Consider the following 25,745-nt stretch of genomic DNA (forward strand, 5'->3'; position numbering starts at 1 on the left):
CGGAGCGCCGCGATGGGAAAAGCCGCGAGCGCAGCGTAACGTGGGGAGGAATGGGGCGAAGGCCGCGGAGCGCCGGCCCCACTCGCGGAGCGGCAGATTGCTTTTTGAGCTAAAACTAATAATTTCATAACTGATTCCCATTCAATCTGGCGCCGGTGACGTCACGGGGCATTAGCATACGAGGAGGGATGAAGCAGTGTGGCTGGAGTTGATAAGGTGCCTCCTGAGGAATTCGCCGCTTGTTTTAATACATTAATTATTTCTCTGTCTTCCCCAAGTTTGGCAATTTGTAAGGGCTTAAAGGACCCATCGCTCCGGGAGGACGGGCTGCAGTACTCTCCCGCCTGGCTCCGGGGCCGCTTTCCCAGCCCCGAGCATCCTCGCCCGGGGGAGGTCCCATCCCGGTTCCCCCCAGCGTAGGGCAGAGACCCGCTCTCTCTATCGACCCGAGGGGCTCCCCGCCTCCCCCGCCCCCCCCCCCCCACGATTCATCACGTCTGTCTGCAAAAAGCGCCCTCGTGACGTCAGCAGCCCTAACCGCAGAGCGATGATGGGGTCACCGAGGTCCCCAGGCGGGGGGGGCGGCGGGGGCCGGGCTTGCCCGAGCCCCCTCTCTGCTCAGCGGGGAGGGACGCGCTGCGGGGACCCGTGGGGACGCAGCCCGACTCTGCAGCCCCCAGAGCCCCCCGGGGACCGCCGTTACGGCCCACCGAGCTCCGCCCGACGGGGCGGCCCCCCGGGTCCCGACGGGTACCGCTCGGTCCCACCACCTCCCGGCTCCCCTGAAGGAGTCAACAGCCTTGAAATAACCGCTCTGTTACTCGAGGCCGAGGGGCACTTGGAAGGAAAGAGAGATTTTTTTTTTTCTTTTCAGTTGGGAGTGGGGAGGGGATGCAAACAAAATAACTAGAAAACTTAGAAGAAGACAAAAAAAAAATAACGAGGAAATGCAGAATAAATATAAAGGCGCCGTAAAAGAGCTGAGCACCGGGCTACGGTCCTGCGAGGAGCGGGACAGCGGCAACCGCAGCCCGATTCGGGCACAGACAGCCCCGGTACGGCCCGCTCTGTCCCGGCTGCGCCCACGGAGCTCCACGGGCCCGCGGGACCCCGCAGAACGACCCGTGCGGTGAGGCCGAGCCCATCTCCATTTCGACTTCTGCAAGTGGGAATGAAAAATCACGACTCTTTTGGACGCCCCCTCCTCCTGCACGCACAGGCGCACACGCGCACAGATAGGAGCATGCAAACACGCGCACACGCACGCACACGCACACACACACAGACACACACACGCACACACACACAGACACAGGCACACACACGTACACACAGACACACACACAGACACACACACACACGCACGCACACACACACAAGCACATACACACACGCACTCCGCACACTCTCCCACGGCTCAGCCACGCTCCCCCAGCAGCGCGGTGCCCCCCCGCCCGGCTCCGGCCCCGTTGTTTCCCCCGCTCCCCCCGCAGTGCGGCACCGAGCAGGCCTGCGCCTAAACGGAGCTCCGAGTTCGGCCCGCTCTGCGCCTGTCCGCTTCTCTCCGCGTTCTCACAGCCACTTTGACAACTCCGAGAATTTCCATTCCTGTGTTTCCTATTTTTCTTTTTTTTTTCTCCCTCCCATCCCCCTCCCCTCTAAGTTTGTAAGCGAAAAAGCCCCCGCACTCACTTCAGCGCCGGACATCCTCGGCAAGTGAACTCGATTCCTCAAAAGCAAAACAGGACCAAACTCCTCGCATCCCCCGGGCCAGCGTCAGAAATCTGCTTTTAATTACCAAAACCCAACTAGCGGCGGTGCTAACTAGCGGGCGATCAAACCGCAATCAAACTTCAATCTCTGAGCAGTTAGCTATAAACTGTCAGCAATTGAAAAGTAAACCCGGTGCACACAAAGGCTCTGTTTAATTTTCTCGTTGTAATGGCTCTAAATGAGGACCCCATCACTATGCAGTTAAGCGGTGTTGCTTGTCCCCCTGAGGCGCTGATCAGTTCTTTTTAATGTGAGAAAACTGGCAGCTCGAAGCCCGTCAATGGAGCTCCCACAACAAAAGTCCTGAAAAGCTGAATGAATTGGGTTTGTAATTACTGCTTCCCTCTCCCCCCTTGCAGCTTATCTCTTATTCATTCAACATATATTATTGTCACCTAATCGCGCACTCCCAACATTTTTTTTTTAGTATCTACTACTGCGGACAAGTTTGTTGTAGAAATTAAACAAAATAACCCTCCTTCTGCTCCCCCCCCCCCCCCCCCCCGCCCCCCCGGCGGTGTCAGGACCCGGCTGAGGCCAACGCGCGGCCCGGGGCTCAGCGCTCCTCTCGGGAATCCCGCACGCACTTTAGATTTCCATATTTGAGTTAGCTCGGGATTTAAATAACTGAAGTGTATCTAATCACACCTATCAGCAATGGGCCTCTTTCCTTCGGCGGACCCGCGTTATACACCGCCTCGATCGCGGAGCTATCCGCCCGCTCTGCTCTGCCGCACGCCGGGGCCGAGAGGGGCTCACCCAGAGGGCCCGGGCCGCAGCGGGGGTCTCCTGGCACCGACACCGGCACCGACACCGGCACCGGCACCTCCCCGGGCCGGTACAGCCCCGCGCTCCGGGGCCCGAGGTGCCTCTGCAGCCTCCCCTCTCTTCCCCCCCTCGAGAACCGTCGGTTGCAGAAATAAGCGCCGCTATTACAATCGCATCTCCTAACAGTCTAAATAATTAATTGAACCATTGCTCTTTGACCCTCGGAAAGTCCAGTAGGGACCCGTTTGTAGTAATAATACCCCCGAATGAGCCCTTGTCAAATATTCATTTAGTGGTTAATGTGAGCGATGTCCCCTGGGACGGGCTGTAATACCAGCTTCCCGGCTTTGGCAAGAAACCCCGCTAATCTACCTCTCCAGTTCCGCAAAATATTTTAACACCCCGGCCCTGAAACAGCCGTAAAAAAAATCACAGGGGAAACTCTAATCTCATCCTCGGGCTCTTTGCGGCTCTGCACAACGTTGGCGAAATGTTACACCGACATTCATGGACCGCGCATCGCCTTGGGATGGAGCACGCAGCAGTTCCGAGGGGATGCCCGAAAGGGCTCCGAAAACAGAATAAAACCGCAGCCACGGGCCCCGCTATCCCCATCTCAGCTGCAATAAACGCCCGGGATAATAGCTGAGGTGTGAATGGGGTTGCTTAATGCGTTGCACTGAAAATTAGCAGGACAATGGCGTTCTTCCAAGTCGCATTTTAAAAATAAAAGCGTTCAGCTGGACCTAGAAAATGCTTTGGGTTATCCTCAGTAAACGGATAAATGGATGGATGGATGGATGGATGGATGGATGGATGGATGGATGGATGGATGGATGGGAGGAATCTGCCCAGGGGAGATCAGGTTTCACCAACATATATTTTACATCATAGTCCGAAATCTAAGCTCAAACAAATTGCCCATATAAAAAGTTGCTGAAAACACTAAGCCTGAATATGTGGTTTAGTGCCTTTGTTTAATGGTATTACCTCACCTTCTTTATGCGAACTGTAAAAGCACCAACGATTCCAGCTACCCCCCTCGACTATTCCAGTTAGCACTTCAAAAAGGGGCCCGGTTTTATTGCTGTTAATTGGCTAAGATTCGCTCTAAAAAAATGGGATCGAGATATCGATTGGGCTTTTATTCCCAGTCCCCTTTTCTCAGCGAGGGGAGCGGAGCGGGACTGCGCGCTCACTACCACGTGAATAATCCCCAGTTGCATTACAAACGCCGCACAGCTCTGAAAAAAAAAAATATTTTACTCGTTGCATTAATGCAAAAGAAATAGAATAGGTTGGGAATGTGCAATAATTGCCGTGTGCCCAAACACCGCGACGGCGCGGAAATAAAAGGGACAAAGGGAGCTGAGCTGCAGCACAGCGAGCAGAGGAGCCCCACAGCCCGGCAACGGGACTTCTCTGGGCACCCGGCTCCAAGTACAGAGGCCGGAGCCGAGCCTGGCGAACAGCACAACGACACAAACCACAGCGAGCCGGCCAACTCTTCTTTTGTGATTTCTGCCCGCTTTTTTTTGTTTGTTTGTTTCTCCCCGAGCTAAATCGCAATCCGGCGACCGACCAGAAACACGAGAAAGAAAAGCTGAGCCACACTCGCACCCGGCCTGTGCCTAAGCAAACCGCCACGTCCGTGCCTCCAAGCACGACAGCCACGAGCAGGACACGCGACCGCTTTGCAATCACGGCCCCCCGCTTCCTCGGGCGCCGTGTTCCTCCCGTTCCTACCCGCACCTCCCCACTCGCGGTCCCGATGCGGCCCGCAGGCGCGTTGGCAGCGCGGACCCACGCGGGGCCGCCCGGGTGCCAGGGGCTGCGCCGCCGCTCCCCTCCCGCCGGGCCGGGCAGCACCGAGCGGCCTCGGCGGCGGCGGTTCCGAGCGCACGAAGCAGAACTCTACCTGGCACCGACGGCGGAGATCTCCTCCTACGTGGCGGGCGCCAGCGCTTCTCTTTGGGGCTCGCGACCGGCCGCAGAGACTGTCCGAATTGGGGCTACACCGCGCTGGCAATTTAAGAAATAGGATTCAAGAAAGAGCTGTCATTTCGCGTGCGAGTCTCCGCCGTTCGCCCGTCTCGTTTTGTCCTGCTCGTTTGTGCCGCTTTTCTCGTTCCTTACCTTTGCCCGGCCGATCCCCCCCGCCCCCACCTCTCACCTCCTCCTGCGCTGCCCCGGAGCGAGGAGCGGAAACTTTGGCAAGTGCGGAACAAAGGCAGCGCTCGGGCCCCGCAGCCGCACCGCAGCCCCGCACCGCAGCCCCGCACCGCGCCCCAAGGCCCGCACGGCTCAGAGGGCACCGCCGGGCGCGTTGGGAGCGCGGATCCCCCGGCAACAAGTGGCCGACCGGACGGGACCGGGGCCTCCGCTCCGCACCGCCGTGCCTCGAGGACGGCCGTTCCGGTAAAGCGTATCGCGCTGCGTCCCTGTCTATCCACACGTATAAAAATATTCAAGCCTCGGTATACAGCTGCATTATTTATAACAGTCTGTCGGCCGCGGGGATACCTTCCTCTGATGAATTATTGAAAAATAATAATAATAATTAAAAAAAAAACCACAAAACAACAACAACAAAAAAAAAACAGCTTGCGGTACAAAAATAAATCCAACACTCAAACGGAACTTCAGTGTCCATATGTCAAAAATTTATTTATCTCAAACTGTGCATAATGGAGTAAAAACTTAACTTGGATATGTACCTGTTATAAGGATGGTATTAGTTCAAATATATACATGGACTGTCGGCAGACTGATTGCAAATAATACAGAGCCGAATCTTTAAAATACAACTACGGAAAACGAGGAAAAAAAAAAAAAAGAACTTAAAATATCATCACAATAAATGTACAGAAATATTACAAACCATAAGAAAATATTTCAAACACAGTAATTTCAGGTTGGTGTTTGGTTTTTTTTTTTTTGTTTTGTTTTGTTTTGTTTTTTTCCCTTTTCTTTGAACGGGATGGAGTCTGGAAACAAAAAAGTTATTATAAATTAACAAACGGCATGTGAACCTTCATGGCATTTTTTGCTTTTTTAACAAGAAGTAAAAAATAAAATAAAATAAAATAAAATAAAATAAAATAAAAATGTCGTACATCGAAACGTTTGCCCTCTCCCAGCAAACCAAGCCCACGGTTCGCCAGTCCCCTTCCTACTGCTTTTGCCTTTTGTACAATTTCCAAAACAATTTCAACGTCCAAATGCTGCAAAACAATTCCCTCCGCTCCCACAGCTGCCGTCAGCGGAGCTGCCAGGGCCACGGAGCTCTATGGAGAGTCTGTATGTAAAAAACCACTCGCGAATTCTGGGGTTTGATTTCTCCCCTCTCCCTATGACCGATGGACATTCTGATTGCCATGTTGAGTTTGATAAATACTGTACAAAAGTTGCCTGCAAATATTAAAACATTTCTCCTCTTCGCTCTTTGAGTCTAGCTCTAAATATTAGCGGTAAAGACTTTTGCAAACTTCCTGCAAAGTTCCTACCGTTCTCACTAGAACTTTTAAAAAGTTTTGCGTAGTCGCTTCCCCTCCGAGATCTATACAAGTTCCTTTGTCGGCTTTATTTCTGCCCCCCCTCACCCCCCGCCCCACCCCTCCCCCCAGTTTTCTCTGTACAAAAATAGTCCAAAAAAAAAAAAAAAAAAAAAAAAAAGAAGTCCAGAATTTCTAATAAAAGTTTTTTGTTGTTGTTGTTTGTTTGTTTTGTTTAGTTCTCCTTCCCCCCCACCCCCGCCCCCCCGGCCCCTTTGTCTTACATATGTGATAGAGGGAGTGTGCCATTAATGGCTGTGCCAGGAACAGGTGCACTCTGGTAGTGTTGGGACATATGAAGTCTGCTTGGGGCAGCTGGTTCTGGTACTTCAGCACCTGGTAGATACATGCTGATCATGTCCCGAAGGTCCCCGGCTTGGCAAGGAGCCCTCGAATGAGACGAGGAGGTGACTACGGGGGGACTGGAGCTGGATTCCGTCTTGACCACCGAGCCCATGGAGCCCAGGGCCATGCCCGGGGTCCCTTGCTGGGAGTACGACATGCTGTAGGTAGGCGATCCGTTCATGTACGTCTGCGAGCTGGTCATGGAGTTGTACTGCAGGGCGCTCACGTCGTAGCGGTGCATGGGCTGCATCTGCGCCGCGTTGTGCGCGTTCAAGCCCGGGTGCTGCGGGTAGCCGAGCTGCTCTTGCATCATCCCATAGCCTCCGTTGGTCCAGCCGTTCATGTGCGCGTAACTGTCCATCCTCTGGTTCACCCCAGCTCCCAAGGTGGCCCCAACCCCTACCCCGGTCGTCATGGTATTGGTGCCCGGCGCCAGTAAGCCCCCTGGCAACGTGTACTTATCCTTCTTCATCAGGGTCTTGGTTTTCCTCCGGGGTCGGTATTTATAATCCGGGTGCTCCTTCATGTGCAGAGCTCGGAGCCGTTTGGCTTCGTCAATGAAGGGTCTCTTCTCCGCCTCGGATAAAAGTTTCCACTCGGCCCCGAGCCGTTTGCTGATCTCCGAGTTGTGCATCTTCGGGTTCTCCTGGGCCATTTTCCGCCGCTGCCCGCGGGACCAAACCATGAAGGCGTTCATGGGGCGCTTGACCCGGTCCGGGCTGTTCTTCTGGTTGTTCGCGGCCGAGTTGGAGTTGCCTGTGCCTCCCCCCGAAGTTTGCTGGGGGGCGGGAGGTTTCAGCTCGGTTTCCATCATGTTGTACATTCAAACTACTTTTGCCTGGAACCAGCCCGGAGCGGAGAAGCGGAGCGGCGGCGGCGAAGTCCCGAGCCGGACTTTTTTTTTTTTTTTTTCCTAGGGAGGGGTATGAAAGGGGGGAGGGGGACTCCCCAAAACCACACTTGGATCGAGATCAGAATCTTCCTCTTCGCTGATGGATTAATAATGCTAATAACTGCTATTATTACCGCCGGAGCTTCGGATTTAAAAAACTTCTTCCTCCTTTTTCCCTTTTCTCTGCCTGCCGCCCTCTCTCTCTCTCTCCCTCTCTCTCTCTCTCCACCTCGGTCTTAAAGAGCCAGCAAACTACTTTACCCCCTTTTGCAAACACACACACTCTCTCTCTCTGCCTTGACAACTCCTGATACTTTTTTGAACAAGTTAATAGACAACCATCCATGTGATGGGGGCTTGTCAGGGAATAAATGCGTTCGCCCCGGCCAATCAGCGCTCGGCGGCTCCGCCACTGAGGACAAGTCTCTACCCCTGGTTTTGCATGAAACGGGGCGGGGGCTCTCAGCCGCCGGGACGGCGCGGCGGGGGGGGCGGGCCCAGGGCCGGCCCAGGCAGCCACTGGGAAGCCTTTGTATCTCCCCTTCCAGCAACAGGTCACACACGCCTTTTGGAGGAAGTGGGTAAACAGCATTGTTGCTACGTTGTTGTTGTTGTTTTTAAAGTTGATGTTGGGAGAAGCCATAGAGGGAGCGGGAATGGCTTCCATCAGACCCCGCGCCCCGTTGCGAAGTGTCCCCCGAGCCGTCGCCGTCCGGCTGCGTGTGCGGCGCTCACCCCTTCCGCGGGGAGCGGAGCCTCCGACGCGGGGCCGCGCCACCGAAAGGAGCCGAGCGGGCCCCGCGCAGAACGGGGCCGTGCCGTGCCCTTCTCTCTCCCTCCTTCCGACCCGGAGGTGCCCGCTTGGAAGCAGGAGCAGAGGACCCCCGACGGCCCTCCCCGCAGAACGCGGTGCGCGGCCTGCGGCCCAGGGACGCGCCCTCTGTACGACTCTGGGTGGGCGCGCCGGGCGGGGGGGGGGGGCGGCCCGCAGGAACAAATAGGTAGTTTTGTTTCTCTTGTTGTCGCTACACGGGGCCGCACAAAGCCCCGGCTAAGTTTACTTCCACTCTCTTGTTGGGATCTTTGTTGCTAAAACGCACTTGACGACAAAGGAAGGAGGGGAAAGAAAGGGGGGTTGGGGAAGGGAGGGGGGATGCTTGCTCTACGCGCGCTGCCGCGCCCCGACGGCGCTGCTTTGCCCGCGGCCGTGCTCCCCGGCAGCGCCGAGGCCCCCCGAGAAGGGCCCCCCGAGCAGCGCGGCACCGCGCAGGGCCGGGTTGGGGCCGGGGCAGCGGCCGGGCGCCCCGCGAGGGCTCAGCCGCGGCACTGCGGCGCCCCCTGCCGGCACGGTGCGGCAGGAGCCGGGGCGGGGGGAAGGGAGCGGCCGTGCCCCCCCCCGTCCGGGTAACGCGCAGGAAAAGTGCGGCGGGTGAGGGTGCATCTCTGGATGATGCAAATAAATGCTCTCGGCTTTAACGCGTGTAATTCCGAGGCGTATATACAACCCGGTGTATACATAACCTGGAGAGAAGCGACGGGTTGAAAGCGTCGGAAAAGGGGCGCGCGTTGCGGGATGCGCGCACCGGGTGATGGGCGATTTCTGCGCGGCCCGGCTGATCCCGCGCTCCCAGGGTCGCCGAAAGCTTTCTTATTGGTCGTGCCCGGGGCCTGCGGTTGATAACAACATCCCAAATCATAATGATAATAATACAATCTTGGGGATAATGAAGTTTGAGGAGCGGGGAGGAGCGGGCGGCGGTGGTGTAATAAGCGGATACCGGAGCGCGGCCCTGCGCGGGGCCGAGCCCCTTCCTCACCGCGTTTATCGCACGCATGAAGGGTGGGAAATGCCCAACAACTGCGTTATCGGGCGGTATTTACAGCTTCGTTTGAACTAACCGCTTTAATTGTCGACGCCATCAACTATATCTGGCGCATCTACATCATAACGCGCTCCAGAAAACGAGGTGCGGGCCGTGCGGCTCCCCGAGGCGCTGCCTGCTGCGCAGGGGGCGGTGGGTGCGCGGATGAACACGGCCGGACCCCGCGGCTCCGCGCACGGCGCTGGGGGAGCAGAGCTTCAGCACGAGCGGATGTATCAAACAGCTCCCTTCGGTATCATTTATGGAGATGCAAAGTGGTCGCATTAAGCAAATAGTCCGCCAATGTCCTCGGTGATGGGCTCTGCGGCACACGCACTCTTATTTCCAGGTTATGCGTTTCTTTAAAAGAAAATGAACGTTAACGACTTGGATTTTGCGTATTTACTGTGCTAATAATCGCCGATTCTCTCTGAGCCCCGAGGATACAGCCTATCGCGTTAACTGTATCGGAAAGAATATACGCATTTTCATATTATTTTTCCGAACCTGCCAGTAACCAATCTAAGCAAACTATTAAGCGGTCTTGTGGAGATGGAAGATTGCAGCTCCATTTTTTGTCCTTAGCTGCAAATAGAGGTTTAACTTGCAGTAATTAGGTGAGAACTAGCCAAGCATCTTACTATTATGATGCTTGTTAAAAACGCTTCTTTTCTGCATCTGCATTTGAGTGTGTTCCCCTCCACTCTTAATCTTCTTATGGAAATGAAGGCGAACGGCAGGGAACCTGCAGAGACTTAGAGAATGTCCTTGTTAACTGGAATTTCTCAGCATTGCTAATTAGCAGAGTTTGACGACCACCAGTATTGGGGAAAGCTCTGTTTAGCCACTCACAAACCCTTCCGAGGAAGAGCAGACTAATTTTATTTTGTAATTAAAATCTGAAAAGGGCCCTATTTGACAGTTAGGGCTATGAGAGTTTTATCTCCCTGTGAAATAATTACTGCCTTGATAACTCAATTTTCCGCAAAATGTCAACTGTGAGCTCCGAAAGTTTTAATTTCATTACGCTTAAAAAAAAAAAAAAAAATGCCGAAGACGAAAATGTACAGAGAAATTTCCTCTCCCCCTTCTCCTTCTGCAGAGCCGAAGTTCCCCGGGCAGTTCCGCACACGACCCCAAGCCCCGGGGACCTCAGCTATCGAGGGCGGGAGGAACACCCCGAGTGCCCCCCGCAATTCACTGAAACCATTTCGAGTGGGTCCGAGCCCACGGAAGGGCGGGGCAGGGGGGGCTTCAGCCTCCTTCACGCTCCCCAAATGACGAAAACGCCACATTTTCTCCAGCAAATAATTCCACGACGGCGACGGACAGACCCAGAGACAACCTGAGGGCACTTAAAAGAGGGGACACAAGAAGAGGAAGGAAAAAAAAAAAACGCTCCACCAAACTGTAGTTGGGGCTGAGCTCAGGGCCAGCCCGCACCCCGCCGGGCCCCGCACCCCGCCGGCCCGGGGCCACCCGCTCGGAGCGGCCCGGAGGGCCGGGCGGCCGCTGGGGGACCGCGGGGGGGGACCGAGGCGCTGGAGCAAGTGTAATCCACTCTGCTTGCGTTTGGGATATTTTATTATCATTTAAAACGGTTTAATCTGCTTTTTGTCCCTGCCTGTCCAGCAAGTAGCCTGATTGTCGCTCTCAGAAGTGGCATTACACGTACAAACGATCGAGGGGGGTGAGGCACAAACCTGCGTCCAGCCCCAATTTCGCCCAATAATTTCATTCAAGGGCTCTAAGGACCCTTGAAAGCTGGGGAATGCGGAGGGAGCTCCGCGTTGGTCCCGGCGTCCCCTTTCATCCCTCTTCGCCCTAATGGAACAGCCGGGCGAGCACACGTGCGAGCGGCCCGTGGCCCCGCAACCGCCCCGCGCCGAGCTCCGGGCCCGGCTGCGCTCCGGGGATCGGGGGGTGCCGGCGGCCCGCTCCGAGCCGCCCCTCGGGCACCGCCCGCCCCGCGACCACCGCCTCCGGCAGCTCTGCTGTTACTTTGAGCGGCGTTAAGGAAAAAAAAAAACGCCAACACAGCGTTAAAGGGAGAAAAGACAACAATCGAAAAGGAAATAAGAGGGAACGGCTCCACCTTTCCTCTGTGGGACCTCAAGAGAAATTAAAAAAAATAACCGTAAAGCTGAGATGATGGGACGAGTCGAACGTACACAATAAACATCAGCAAAGCCGGCTGACACACACACACACCCGCGCTCCAAGTCGCTTTCAGAAGGCTTCCAGCAAGCAGAGAGGCTGTGTGTCCAAACCTGCTTCCAGGGCTCCAGAAACAGCCCTCCAACTCTGCGCGACTCTTTCCCGCACCTAAATACCCCTCCCCGGCCCTCCATCCCGCAGCAGAGCAGAATGGAAACTGTTATTATTATTATTTTACACGACCTTAAAAATAAAACAGAAAACCAAGCAGCAGCGGTGCGGCTGAGGTCGGGAATTGCTGCGTGCCATGGTGTGAGCGGCCCTAGGCTCAGGCCCTGTGCAGGCATGGCACCCCTGAGCGGCCCTTCTGGGCACTCTATTTCAAGTTATCTTTCCTTCCTAGTTTTATAAGAATAAATGAGTTTTCTTTTCCCATTGTAGTTCAATGAACTCATGTATATTAAACACAAAACCCCTCCTGAAGAACGCTAACTGCTTTGCCTAAACCCACAAAGGCACAAAAATCCAGAGTGAAGGTTTCCAGTTTTGAATAAGTCCCCTCAACTCTCTCAGGCGCGCAGGAAGGAGAGACTGGGACCTTTTTCTGAAAGTTTTAATGCCTGGAAGGGGCCATCTCGCACAGAAATCCATTGTCTTTTACCAAAGCTGAGGTTTCTATTTTATTTCCCTCGTTCCCCCTCACCATCTTTCTATTGACTAAAGGAAAAAAAAAAAAAAAAAAGGTGTAGAAACGCGTCTGTGCATGGGATCACACGTGTCGCCCAAATCAAATGAAGTCCTCTTTGGCCCCGGAGCAGTTTTGATGGAATTATTCCGACTCCCGCATTGAATTCACGACGTTTCCCAAAGAAGCTCTCGCAGATTCAATGAGAACGCCTGAGGCACAGCCTGGGGTGCTTCAAGGTTGCACCTCAAACCCTGGAATCCCGAGGCATGGTTTGAAAAGTACGTTAAAAAAAATAATATTAAAGAAAAAGAAAGAAAGAAAAAAAGCAATCTCTTCCCAGTGTCTCTCAGATCACTGACACCATCGCCCATAATGGAGCCAAGACGGTGACTTTTATCTCGCTGTTCCTCATAGTCCTTAATTTGGAGCTCATTGACAGGACAGACGGTAATGACACTTTCAGAACTGTTATGGTCTGGAGTGACAATCTCTCCATCTCGCCCATGGTTTATTGACACCATGGGCTCATTGTGACAACTTAGGCTTGTGATTTCAGAATTCTCAAGTGACGGGCTCGTTGGGGGGATTTTAATTCAAATTATAGACTAGCTGTCCATATTGTGAATTCATATTTAGACGGCGCTTAATCGGAGCAAAGAGATGGTGCTATAAATAATGCCATCAATGCTTCCCATGTGTCTATCTGCTGTCCTCCGCCCCAAGATGACCCGAGGGAGTCAGGAGGGAGCCCGGCTGCTCCCTGGCATCCCTCGAAGGGCTTAGGCCTGTGTGTGTTGACAACTAGAACCTGAAGGGCACATGAAAAATCTGAATCCCCCGGGTTGGGTTGGGGTGTGATGCTGCAGGGGAATGGGGCTGCTCCCAGCACTCCTCCGCCCTGGACGCTTGCGGCAGCCGTGCCTGGGGATGGGGGAAAGGTAGAGCGAGCAAACCTGCCCCGCATCCCTGTTGCTTTTAGAATTTGTTTCCTCCACTCTTCTGCTCTTTGAAAGCTGGAGGAAACGCGGACATGCATAAAGCCTACTTCCAAAAGACATACATAAAGTAAAACCGCACTTTACCTCCAAGTGGGGACAAGCGCGGAGCTGCTCCCACCCCCCGCTGCCAGGTGCGTGCCCGGCTCCCTCCCGGCTTTAGGACCGACCCGCAGCTGGCACCGAGCGAGCCCGGGAAGCGCTCCTGTTTTGGTTACAGCCTCACTCAATGCGCCAACTTCTGCCCCTCGGAGGGGGAACTTTACGAGCCCTTTACAGCCCCCTCAGCACTGCCGTTTCCAGGGGAGCCCAGCAGCCCCGCTCCGGGTCCGGGTTAATCATTCACACTGCTGCAGGAGTCACTGCGTTTTTTGCAAAGCCTTCCTGACGTTAGAACGTGTGTACCAACCGCTCTGGATTTTTTCCGTTTCCTGTGGTAATTGACATATAATATCTCTGTTTATAGCTGGCTTGACAGATCCATACAGATGTGTATTTTTGCTTAATTTCAGAGTTATATATACCCAACGCGTGCCGAGGGAAGAAACAGTAAAGGAAATCTGGGAATTCCGTTGTGCAGAAATCTGCGCAGGGCTCTTGCTATTATTTATAGAAAAAGCGATGTCTTTATTTTGGGACACATTGGGAGTCTCAAGCTGAGATCAAACCGAGAGAACGGTGCGCGACCAACAATGATCCTTAAAAACCGCAATTCGTACATAATGTCTAAAGAGAAAAGTTTCCTGTGAGACGCACGGCCATAGGAATCATTTCGTAGAAGAAATGCGGCATTACGACTTTCAATCAGGCTGCCAACAGGAGCGACAAAATCACCCCAATTTAGCAGAAATCATTTGGTTCCCATTAGCGTTCCTCCCCGCACAAATCGCGGTCAGTTAACACCGCACCTCGCAAACACCGCACAGATGCCTATAAAATAAGCGCCGAATTCATGTCGAAGTTGGCGACAATGCGGCACCTCGCATATTTTGGCTGACGGTTTCGTAACACGCAGCTTTCTTTTAAATCTGTCAACAGAGAGGAAGAAAGCCCCACTCCACGCATTCACTGAAGATAACGCTTCTCCTTTTCCAGGAATCGGGGGAGGGGGGATTATTTTGCTCTTTTTTTGGAAGGGAGGAGGAAGAAGACTTCATCGCTTCGCCTTAAAATATGGTATTTGCGAACATTTTGCCTTAATGAAACGGAACCGCCGAGCGCTGCTCGCAAGTAACACCTGTCAGTTCAATGTGACTTAGCGCCGGCGCCTCGGGGGGAAATCACAACCACAGCATCCGGAAGGCTGCAGTGTCCCGACAGCAGCGGGAGCTGGGACGAGGGATTCGCCCAGTGCCAGCCGCTACGGCGGCGCGCAGAGCGCGGGCTGTCGGCGCGGTCCCGCAGCAGCAGCACACTGGCCGGGCGACAGCGGCATACGGGGACACTTCTCCAGGGACGGGGCTTTCGGCAGCTTCGCTAACACATACATCGGTGGCGTTATGTTTAATGACAGTACATCCACACAGCTCAAGCTGGAGGAGCCTTCCCTTCCCGTGATTTCCGGACTCTCTCTCACCCTGCCCATCCCCACCTCCCCACGCTCACACCCAGCACCCGCCGGCCCGGGGGGCTCCGCTCCGCTCCCCGCTCGCCGCCGAGCCGCGGTTTCTCCGCCGGATCCCCGCGGGCGGCTCCGGGCGCGGCCGACAGGGGGCGCCGCAACCCGCGCTCAGCGCCGCCTCCCGCCCGGCGCGGCCCCGGAAGAGGGGGAGAGCACGGAGCGGAGCGGGGTCGAGTGCGGATCTTCAGGCTCGGCAGATAAAAGAGATTAAAGGCTAAATTCTCTCTCTCTCTTTTTTTTTTTTCCTTTTTTTTTTTTTTTTTTTCTTTTTTGGTAGCAATTTTAACCAACCACGAAAACGCAGAGCTTTTATCCTTTGATGTGTCTCAAAAAGAAACTGTTACATCAGTTGTGAAATTACATCGTTTCGGAGCCGGCCGTGGAGTGGGAAAATAATTTAATTAAAAATAATCATAATACGAGGACCCGAGCTTCCGCTGAGGCACTTAACGGCTGACACAAACCCTCCGTCTCGTCTCTCCCAGCGCTCCCGATGCCGTTGCATGGGAGGAATTAAACCCACATAACCCGGCGGGTCGGGGCTGTCCCCCCGGGGCCGCACAAAGGAGCGCTCGCCCCGCGGCACACGGTGCTCTCTGACCACATTAAGCAGAACTAAAATGGTACCCGGCTGCCCACTTTCCCCCCGCTACAAAAACTCTTCACCTGTATTTAAATAGCACGTCTTTAATTACAGCGGTTGGGGATGTATGAGGCTGAAATGAAATTAGCAGTCATTACCAGTCCTTTAACTCCGTGGTGCTTTTGATCAGCACTAAATTAGCTTTCCAGGCCTAACAAAGGCTCTATAGCAAGCAGTGGGCTGTAAATAAGACAGCTCGACCTGCCCTCAACACCTTTTCTCTTGTCAATCACAGCTCTATCATTCAGCTCAAGATTAACCTTTATCTACCAAATTCTTACCCCAAAAATCGGGGGGAACCGGTGGAGGGGGGACGGAAGGGCGAGAGGGGGAAAACCCAACCTTAACTTTGCTAACTGTAACTAAAAAGTCTTCCTATAAGTGGCATTATAATGAGCCAAAATGTCAAAATCGATCATTCCCAGCCCAAATTGCAGTGCACCCGGAGGCAGCGATAGGGGCAGGCAGTGACACGCATCGATCGACTCTCAACTTCCCCGGGCAACGGCCTCTTCGCACATCGAAGGCTCTGCCAAGGGACGCCCCGCGTCTTCTCCGGCGTCCGCGCTACCCGTCTCCCAGCGCACGGCTCTGCACGGATCCCCGCGCTGCCGCAGACCCCCGGCGTCCCCCCTTTCCTCGGCAGCGCCCCCGGAGCCGCCGCGCAGGAGGGGAGCGGTGGGAGGGTGCAGGCCGCGCGCCGCCGGCAGGGGGCGCCAAAGCGCAGGCGCCGCGGGCGCCGCGCCAGCGCCGCTGCGCGCCCGTTGCGCGCCCAGGTAACCCCCGCAGCGCGGCCGCCCCCGGCCCCGCGGAGCGCCTCGGCCGCCTCCCGGACAGCGCAGCGCAGCGCCGGCGTGACTCAAACGACTGCCGCCCCGCAGCGGAACCTGTCCCCGCTTTGCGGCTCGCCCCGAGGAGCACCGCCGAAATAGCGGCCCCGGCCGAAGCGGCCCGCGGGGACCCGTCGGTCCGTGCGCGCCGGCGTATGGGGGGGGGGGGGAACGCGGGGCGGCCCCGGGCGACTCCGCTCCTGCCCGGCGCTCCAGTCGCAAAGCGGCCGCCGCGCAGTTGCGGGTTTGCAAACCCAAACCCGCGCACGAGTCCCTCAGTGTAACGCCGTCGAGCTCGGAGCGGCGGGCGCTAAGCGGCAGCGGTATTTCTCCATCGTTTTAAAGGTCACGGGGGAGGAAGGGGGAACACCGTGAATGTCAAAGTTGTGGTGCAGTACTTACATGTCGGTGCCGGCGCAGGGTGGTGGCAGTTAGCGGTTTGATTGGCAGCTTAGAGCGAAAGTCCGCGTGGACTCCTGAGCACGAGTCAGCCGCGGGGCTGCGAGCACTTCTCACCGGACAGAGGCAGCTGCAGGCAGCCCGCACGTCCCCGCTCCTCTCCTCCTCCAGCCAGGACGGAGAATGAATCCATTTCGGCTTTTCTTCCCCGGCTCTCCTTCCGTTTGCCTACACATCCTCCAAGTCCTAGCCCTAGCTTTTAACTGCAGTCTCTGGAACAAGAGGGAAAAAAATCGTTTATGGCTTAAAAAATCCAAATGGCTGATTTTGTGTGTGTTATAAGAATGCACCCGCCACAACAAAAAAGTCACTTCTCTGTCCCCCACCGTACAGCAGAAGAATAATAAAAAAGCTTTATATTTTTGCAGTGGGTATTCAAAGATAATTTGATGCCATTGTTTCTGCTACAGATGGTTCTTTTTAATACAATAACACTGCTCTTTGTGCATACTACACACAATAAAAATCGAAAGCGTTCTCTTGAATAACCATTTTGTTCTCGCTTGTATACAGGCCAACAAAAGCTGCCGTGAGGTAATGGGTTCTGTTTATTGAAGCCATAGAATAGAGGTTTGATAAAGATTTTTGTATATAGGGGGAAAAAAAAATTAAAATGAAGACCTCGCAAGGTCGAGCCGATCCCCACGTATTTACTACTACTGAAATATTTTATCAATATATTTCTTTGACTTGCAGCTGCAGGGTTCCCCCCACCTCCCCCCACCCTCAGCTCAGCCCAAACATCTGTTTCTCCGAACGTGGGGAGCTCCGCAGCCGCAGCGGCCCCTCCGACCCGGACCGTGGGGCAGAGCGGGGCACGGCGGCCCCGAGGCGGAGGCAGAGGAGCCGCGAGAAGCGGGGCCGAACAGCGCGTGTGCGCACCTCTGCGCGCCTTGTTCGGCGAGCTGCCGTCTCCGCTCACGAACGCGCAGCGGCTCCCGGCGTGGGAACGGGGCCGACATCGTTCCGTCGGTTCCCCGCTCGTTCCTGCACGCCGGGAGCCGCAACGACCTGCGGCCGCCGAGCTGCGGCCCCGGGGCGCGCCGTGCGGCTGGGGGCAGCGAACTGCCGCGGAGTTCTCGTGCCCCGCCAACTTTGCGCCGAGAAAAGAATACACGGGCAGCGCTCCCAGGGAAAATGGAAAGCGCGGAACCGGCGAGAAGCGCAGCTGGGAAATGCTTTCCCGGGTCCGGAATCGCGCGCCCGAAGCGCTGCCCGCTGCCCGCTTCTCAATGCGGTCGAGACTGTAGCGAGCAGAGGAGAGCCCCGAAGCCAAAGAAAGTGCTTAGACAATGGGGCTCTGCGGGAAAGTTGTTAGGCAGTGCCTGTGTTTGTCTACCTTTCTATAGGAATTAATGCCACAGTGCTCTGTGCCTGTGTAGCCGGGACTGACAGTAATCCACCTCTGTGACTTCTGCCCTTTGTGTTTTCACAAAACTCGGCTCACTTGTAGCACGACAACAGCACAGAATAATGACTTTAACCTTCAAACGTTCTTTAATTAGCTTTTTCAGCAGACGCAAAGATGCCCAAATGAGCCCTTTGACAAAAACTGACCCGCGCCTTCCAATTCTACTTTCACTTTTGGGACTAAGACGTTATTGGTTCCCAACTCGTCTGAAGTCATCTAATAAGGGATTATTTAGGAACTATTACCCACACGCCAATTAAAGCCTCTCCGATGAAATTCGGGAGACAAAGATAAGCATCAAAACGGAAAATTAAACTATTTGCGCATAGCTTGTTTTTCAACAACCCATTTTCTATCTCAGGATAAACATCTTCGCGCCGGCTCGCCCCAGCCGAGCGAGGAGGGAGCGGGAAGCGGCGCCGAGGCGGCTCCGAGCGGCCCCGGGGCGGTGGCCGCGTTCCCTCCGCTCCCCGCACGGCCGCTTCGATCGGCTCCGGGCCCCTCCGGTCTCCCCGTGCCGCCCCCGGCACCCCAGGCCCCGCTGCCAGCGGATGGAGGCACTGCTCTGCCCGGGCTTAGCGCCCAGAGGGCAGCGGAGCGCACACGAGAGAACTTCTATCACTGCACCTCTAAGCGCGAAGGAAAGAAATGGCATGAGAACCCGAACGTGCCAAAGTTGGGGAAATCGTGCAAGTGCTTTCCTAAACACTGGGCAACATTAGGAAGAAAGTGCCGCTTCTATAGAAAAGGTATTTTGTTACAGCGGTGAAGGAAAGGGATTAGTAGGAAAGGCACGTTTCACTACCTATAGAGGTGCTTTGGGTTAAATGGGAACCGGGGTCTGAGCAGTTTAATGCGGACTTAGCGAGGAAAGATGATTTTTTTTTTTCAGACAAAGCATCTCGATGGCTCAGAAATTGTACGTCGTTCTTAACAGCTGTATACAGCTCTTGGAGAGAGTTTCCAAGCAAATTATAGCAGCGTCCTACAACAAGCTGACAAAGGGATTCCGGGAATGCCAAGCACCGAGGAGGGAAACACGAATCACTCTCTTTAGCCCGAAGCACGAAATTGGCTTAAAGCTCATTTTGCTGATAGCCGGAAACGAAATCATCAGTGCGTGGGACAGGGCGGCTGCAACTTTCAGATTCGCGGGATCAACGTGTGCCACTTCCTCGGGGACGGGGGATAATCAAGAAGCAAAAAAGAAGGAAAACGCGTGAACCACGGGTTGGAAGGGCTCTAAGGGAAACTCACATCCCAACACGCCTTTCTCGCCCCGCACGGCACCGATACGCGTAAGCTGTGTCCCGAAACCGCTCCCACGGGATGGGGAACTGAATGTCACAGAAGCACAGAGTGCCGGGTTTTGGTTTTCACAGTTCATTTAAGACTCGAGAAAACAAAACGGAACAAAACACCCGCATCTAGCAGTACAGATGAAATAGCAGATAACTCCAAATTTCCGCAGCAGATCCCTATCTTATCTCGTAGCGGATCCCCGAGCGGCGAGGATTCGCTCAGAGGCGCTCACCCTTAGAGGCGCTGAGCGACGCCCGACGCACCGCCGCGCCCGGGGAGCGAACAAGTCCCGGGGTCGGGCCGCCCCGCCCGGGCCCAGCAGGGCCCCGCACCAACCAACATCTCGGCACCAGGCGCGCTCTGCCCGCTGCCCGGCCGCAGAATGCGCGCTCCCGGCGCACACGCGGACGCGCTCTGCTCGCCGCGGGCTCGGCTCGGGACGCTCACAGAGAACGCGCGGCTGTCCCGCAGCCGCTCCCCGCGCCCCGAAGGACGGGGACGGAGCTGCCTGAAAGGAGCCCGGGCCGCGCGGCCGCTCGCTCGCGAGTCCTTTCACTGCGTTTCCCTCTTTTCACCAGGGAAAGTTCTCCGGTGCGATCGTTTCCATAAGTTCTTGGCAGCACGCTTTCAACTAAAGCACGTTCGGGTTTTTCTGTCCCCAAAGCGTGCGGGCAGCTCAGCAGATTTCACACCCGTCCTACGGACACACGGTCCTTCCAAAAGCTTCCCACCACCTCACGGTGTTAAAAGAACATCTGTGAAGTACCGACAGCAGTTTGTTTTGTCCTGGGATACGACAGTAAAAAGCCCGCTTAACTGCACGCAAAGAACACGCAGTCTCCTGAGGAGCTGCAGGTTTGCAGGGCGGGCAGGCCCTTCGCTGTGCCGAAATGGACGTGTGAGCTTCAGATGTGCCTCCGAAACCTGGAGGCTTTTCAGTTTTTTTCCCTTCCCGTGACCGCTCTAAGAGATGTGAAATTGTTCATTCATTATCTCAACACTGACTGCAATATTTTTGCTGCCAATCGCTGTGGATAGCTGCAGTGCCAAATATGCCTTTACTGGAAGATGAGCACAGAGCAAAGGATGCATTTCTCCTGTGAAATATTCTGTTAGCACTTTGCTCACACATCTTAAGGACTCGACATCTTCCTTTTTTCAGTCCTTTAGATGGCAACTTTCTCTGGAGTTGGGCTCCTTTCACGTTCTGAAGATGAATTTATCATGGAACTTAGACTTGTCTGTGATAACTGATACCTTCCTGTGTACGATATGGCATCGTATCACAAACACACTGAAGCTGAAAATACTCTGGCAAATAACAACAGTAATTTAAAGCAATTTAAACAGTCAATGTGTGTATTTCTGCATACAGTAGGCAGGTACTTCACATACCTGCACATATGCTACACACTGTGACAGCACACAGTCTATATATGCATGGCACACGATACCTGGCATTCAGAGGACTGGGACTTTCTGCACACACACTTTCTGCACAGACACGTCTGTGGGGTATGCATGAGTTCTTACATCCTAAGTGATAAGAGATCTTTCGGAATGCTGAATTCTGAACATATTGCTGTGAGTAAGGTGGTAATCCCCAAACCACATCAGGTCATTGCTCAGTACCCCTGTCCCATTACACACTCATTGCTGCTGTCAGCAGCCTGGGACTGTGAAGGGACAGAGCCAACCTTGGCAGGGGGCTTCCAGCAACATCCAGAGAACAGTTTCCTGGCACTGTGCTGCCTGGCACTTTGTCTGTCATCACTCACTTCAGCTGCAATGTGAATTTGGAGAGGTTATTTTCTCTGTGGCTTCTGTATGGTTTCAGGTAGTCCCTCATCATCACCACTTCATCACAGGGACAGCTGCTGATCTTTAACCCCATTCCCCATAGCCTGCTATGAGTAGTGATGAGGAGACTCTGTGACTTCAGGAGGTATGATCAGTTTACGAGGAACCACCCAGACTTAGAGAGTCTCACTGCAGCCAGCACAGGACTCGAGACAGCAATGAGGGTCCAAGGTGGGCCAGAATGCACTGTGCTCAACACTGTGTTCTGAACGTGGGCAATGAGTACGAACCCCTCCATGCAATTTGAAACCCTCTGCCAGTGATACAAGGTAGCAGCTCTGGACAGGTCAAAAATCCAGCTGAGGGCTATTTAGGAGAACGTTAAGAAATGAGGATATGCAGAAATGAGGGATATCTGCTTGCAGCAGGAAAAGGGCAAACAACTCACACTGCATCTGGAATGGAATTAAAAAGTGTACAACGGATTAGATATCAGCCACTTCTATCAAATCCATGCCCAGGAACCTAGGGGGAGGGAAACACGGAAGAGCAGATGCTTAGAAGGTAAAACACCCCAATTAACCTCATTATCTTTTACAAAACTGTACTATTAATATTCAGGGGTTTTCAAATTACTGTTGTTGTTGTTGAAGAGAATCTGTTGACTGCAGCATGTGTTTTGCTGTAGTCTCCCAAATCAGCATTGCCCTTCTTAAGGTCAGGGGAATGTATCTTAAAACATTCATATATTTAAAAAATATGTATTGTTATTTTAATAGGCACTGTGGATAGTTTAATTTGTATCTGTATTAAATTAAACATATGGCAAACAGGGCATAATAGATTTTCTATAATTTAGCTGCCAATGTGGCAACAGAAGCCAGTTACTCTCACCAGCAGACTTGTCAGTGGTTTGTTTACTAGCTTATTTGAATTAAAATAAAGCTTCGCTTCTGCTGACTGCACATCATTATCTATGAGACCATAATCCTGCTAGCAAATCCTATATCTTCCAGAACTGGCTCTTTTGTTTGGGATTACTGAGAGCTTAGCCTATAACAAAGAGGAATAAGGCATCCCTCTCATCCTCGTAATTAAGTGTGGGGAGTAATTTAGAAACAAACCCAGAAAGATGTACAATTTGGAGTTCTGCTTCCATACAGGATTGGGGAACAGAAGAGGCCAAACACTGATTATGGCAGTGCAGTGTTAAAGCTATTAAACTGCTGTACAACAGGAACCCAGCTTTTAAAAAGAAATGGCAACTATCAATAAAGTATTAAGTCGTTTTATACTACAGACATTTTTTTGCTTATCTAAAGGTATGCCGGAAAATTTGGGTGGAGCTTAGAGCACAAATCTCGGATTTTCTACCTGCACACTTTACTTACATGTCACCCTCATAACAACTCCATTTTGAAATAATACATCAAGCTTGAATTATTTTAAAGTCTCCCTTAGTGATTTCACTGTTTTTGAAAGAGAACGCTTTCCAGGAATAGAAATAGCTCCAGCAGCTGAACACAGCTGCTTAGGTGCTAACTATTTGTACCAACAAGATTCATATTTTCCTTTGGGAAACTAAGTAGGTAGTTTGGAGATGTCAGCATTTTCAAATCACCTTAGAAATGACCACGGGATTGGGAATACAATAGAGAATGATTTAACATAGGTGCTCTGAGGTCAGTCAAATGTACCTGCGTGATCTTTTGTGATCTTTGATGCTCATTCACGTAATCCATTTCTCTTTCTGCTTGAAACATGAATTATGCTATATAATAAGTAGTAGCAATTAATAACGAGGTCACAAAAAATAGAAGTCTCGGGAGTATACAGATACACAATATCTATTTGCAGAGGGCTAATAAGGACAAGGGTTGATTTATAAAAGTCTTCAACATTAATTGTCACAGATGGGAATTCTGAGGACCTCTGTGAAATCAAATGAGGCCCCGGTGAATTATAAAGCAGGTCCTTAGACTTTAAAAACATTTAGGCAAAGTGACAGTTCAGAACATCTGTTAGCCTTCTGTCTGAGGATAAACTGGATGTCGTGGAGTGCACAGCTGTAGGCATTTTCTGCCTCTTTTTGCCAACATCTGTCACAGCGTTACAGTAATATAGGTAATTATCAACACCTCATATAAACTGTTTGCTATTTTAATTTCTGAATAAGTAAAATTAGCATTATACCCCTTGGGGGAAAAAAAAATGCAAGAGAGGAAGAATATACATTCCCTTTTAAAGCTGAATGACAGATCTGATCATTTTAGGAGAGCTGAAATGCATAAAAAAAATCTCTCCTACAAATAAGGTCCTTAGGATAACATAAAAGACTTAGGTGAGAACAAGTTTAAATATCCTCCCTTTCTCTCCCTGCCACTTAAAAAAAGACATTGGAGTTTCATCTGTCATAAGCAAAGAAGATCAGTAGCAAAAAAAGACAGGAAACCGTTAATCATCTATGGTTTTCTCCATGCACAAGCAGCTGTCAAATGATGTGTGTTTTACCACAGTAACAAAGCCAAGGGCTCATCAGTACCAAGCAATTTTACTGTCAGTTGGTCATCCTTCCCAACAGCTGCAGTAAGAAAGAGATCACCTTGCTGTGGTGCACGGAGGCTCAATCTCAGCAGCTGGTGAGGGGCAACAAGCTGCAGGACTTTCAGAAATAGAAGCATGGTCAGAGGTCCCCCAGTAGCCAATGGAAAAGGGTGCACTTGGAAGAGACTCTCCAAAGAAATGCCTTGAAGCCGTATTTCAGGATATTTGGTTCCTTTTCACAGCTAGAGATAGAAACCACCGCCCTCTCCTCAAGATCATCTACCTGGCTGTGGACTTGGGCTCCTGTGAAGATGCTGATTCCCAAATCATCAAACACATTTGGAAACAGCTGCCCACTTGGTGGCTGTCGTAATGAGAGAAGTGCACCCACAGGCTCCTAGAGCACAGGATAAAGAACAGCAGAACAACAAAGCAATGCTGTCGAACAGCACCAGAGACCACGTCAGTCTCAACTTGCAAGTATGAGCCTACTGTCAGAAAATAATCAAGTGGCAATGAATTTTACAACATTATATGGAAGTAGCAATCACATCCAGTTCATACGTATTTTGCTTTCACCACTAAAAGAACAGCACCTGCTAGAAGTTAACATTCCAACATGGAAAAAGTGCCTTTAGCTCTTTTTATAAAGAGGAGGCACATGGAACAAAGTGGTCACTAATACGCTATTTTTAGTGCCTGAACTACAGTCCAGAAGATAATACCCAATTACTTGATATAGTGCTCTATACACTCTCTGAACAACAATAGTGGATTGAGAAGCAAGAGAAAGCACCAGAATATGGTTTTGAAGTCATTCAGATTTCATGTATTTTATTTTCTTCTTTAAAAAAAAAAATAGGCTTTGAAAAGAGGTGCAGTGTTGTCCAGGTTTAAAGGGAGATGAGAGCAGACGGAGCTTGAGAAAGAAGAGAGAGAGACCCTGACTACAGGACAGGAGTGCTAGGGCACAGACAGCCAGAAATCTAGAGAAAAGAAAGAGAAAAAGCATCTGGGGTGCAGTCAGAAAAGGCATCGGCATAGCTATAAGCATGTCATAGGCATAACTGTAAGAAAGACCACACCCAGGTGCAGTTGTGACCAATACAGGATTTTACCAATTCTACCGGCTCCCCTAGCTTTAACTCTGCTGGCGATCTGTGCTGACTGAGCTGCAGTCATTTTTTTTTCCCCTTCATAATCTCTGCTAGCAATAGGGCAATTTCACTAAGGATGTAGAGAGGACAGCTGTCGATCCATACTGGTTGAAGCTGACACTGAATTTTTGGAGGGAGATGTTGAGAACCATTCTTGTCTTACTTTTATTACTATTATTATTTTTGCCTCATCCTACTGTCTTCACTATTCATTACGTATCCCTTCTTATTTCACACGCAGTCAAGGCTAGCAGGAATTGTATGCATACTCCATGCAGCCCGGGGTCTGGCACTCCTGCAAAGACAATCCAGTGAGGACCATTGCAGCTGAGATCCTGAACCACCTGGGAAAGGTTTGTAGAGTGCCCAAGACATAGGCTGGGACTATTTCTAGATCTCCATGCCTTCAATGAGCAATTACTGCTCTGCTTTTTCTTGCCTACCACGACTCCACATCCAGGTGGATGCCAAATAGATTTTACCAAATTACAAGCTACAGGATAAATATTTTCCTCTTAATTTTGGTTTCAATGCAAAGGTTCTTAAACATTTATTTTAACATTCGCAAATAAAACTGTCTTAGTTATTCTCATCACCCAACTACCGAAAGGTATTGTTCGAATGCCAAAGAGTACATGAGCTATTGCAGATCACATAATAGATGCCTACACATTCTCTACACTAGTAACATTTATTACTGAAACAGTGTTTTGTAAAGAGCTCTGAGATACCTAGGCCATAAAAAGTGTGATATAAAACAAAATGCTATTCAGTTCAATAGATGTCTGATAAGAAAAGAACCCTAAAATTTGAACAGTTCCTCCTCCCCTTAATCAGCCCTAACAATGGTACCCCAATCTCGGCACTCCTGCACAAAGCAATATCTGTCTTTTAGAGAGAGGAATAGGAATGTGCAGCTAACAGAGCGCACTCATTGGTGGAAC

The 25,745-nt window shown here is 52.1% G+C and overlaps 1 protein-coding gene and 1 long non-coding RNA gene across 30 annotated transcripts in view; both read right to left on the bottom strand.

Moving 5' to 3' along the window:
- LOC146543647 (uncharacterized) overlaps positions 1-25,745 on the bottom strand; it is a 250,158-nt gene that overhangs the window by 25,179 nt on the left and 199,234 nt on the right. For 28 of the 29 annotated variants that reach the window (XR_014885521.1, XR_014885527.1, XR_014885510.1 and 25 more), the window contains one exon: positions 16,531-16,799. This is a non-coding gene — a long non-coding RNA (uncharacterized LOC146543647). Of the gene's footprint in view, positions 1-16,530; positions 16,800-23,927; positions 24,156-25,745 lie in introns of those variants that run through there. The other variant, XR_014885529.1, reaches the window with a different exon arrangement.
- On the bottom strand, positions 5,183-7,743 carry SOX2 (SRY-box transcription factor 2). The gene has a single exon (XM_010726968.3). It carries the CDS (start codon positions 7,261-7,263, stop codon positions 6,316-6,318), a length of 948 nt encoding a protein of 315 aa, XP_010725270.1. The 5' UTR covers positions 7,264-7,743; the 3' UTR covers positions 5,183-6,315.

The sequence above is a fragment of the Meleagris gallopavo genome, chromosome 11 (genome assembly GCF_905368555.1).
Source record: "Meleagris gallopavo chromosome 11, MGAL_WU_HG_1.1, whole genome shotgun sequence".
Lineage (NCBI taxonomy): Eukaryota > Metazoa > Chordata > Aves > Galliformes > Phasianidae > Meleagris > Meleagris gallopavo.

Bases quoted from the DNA above. Each gene is read 5' to 3' on its own strand.
- SOX2 (XM_010726968.3), bottom strand. From the start codon at position 7,263: ATGTACAACATGATGGAAACCGAGCTGAAACCTCCCGCCCCCCAGCAA.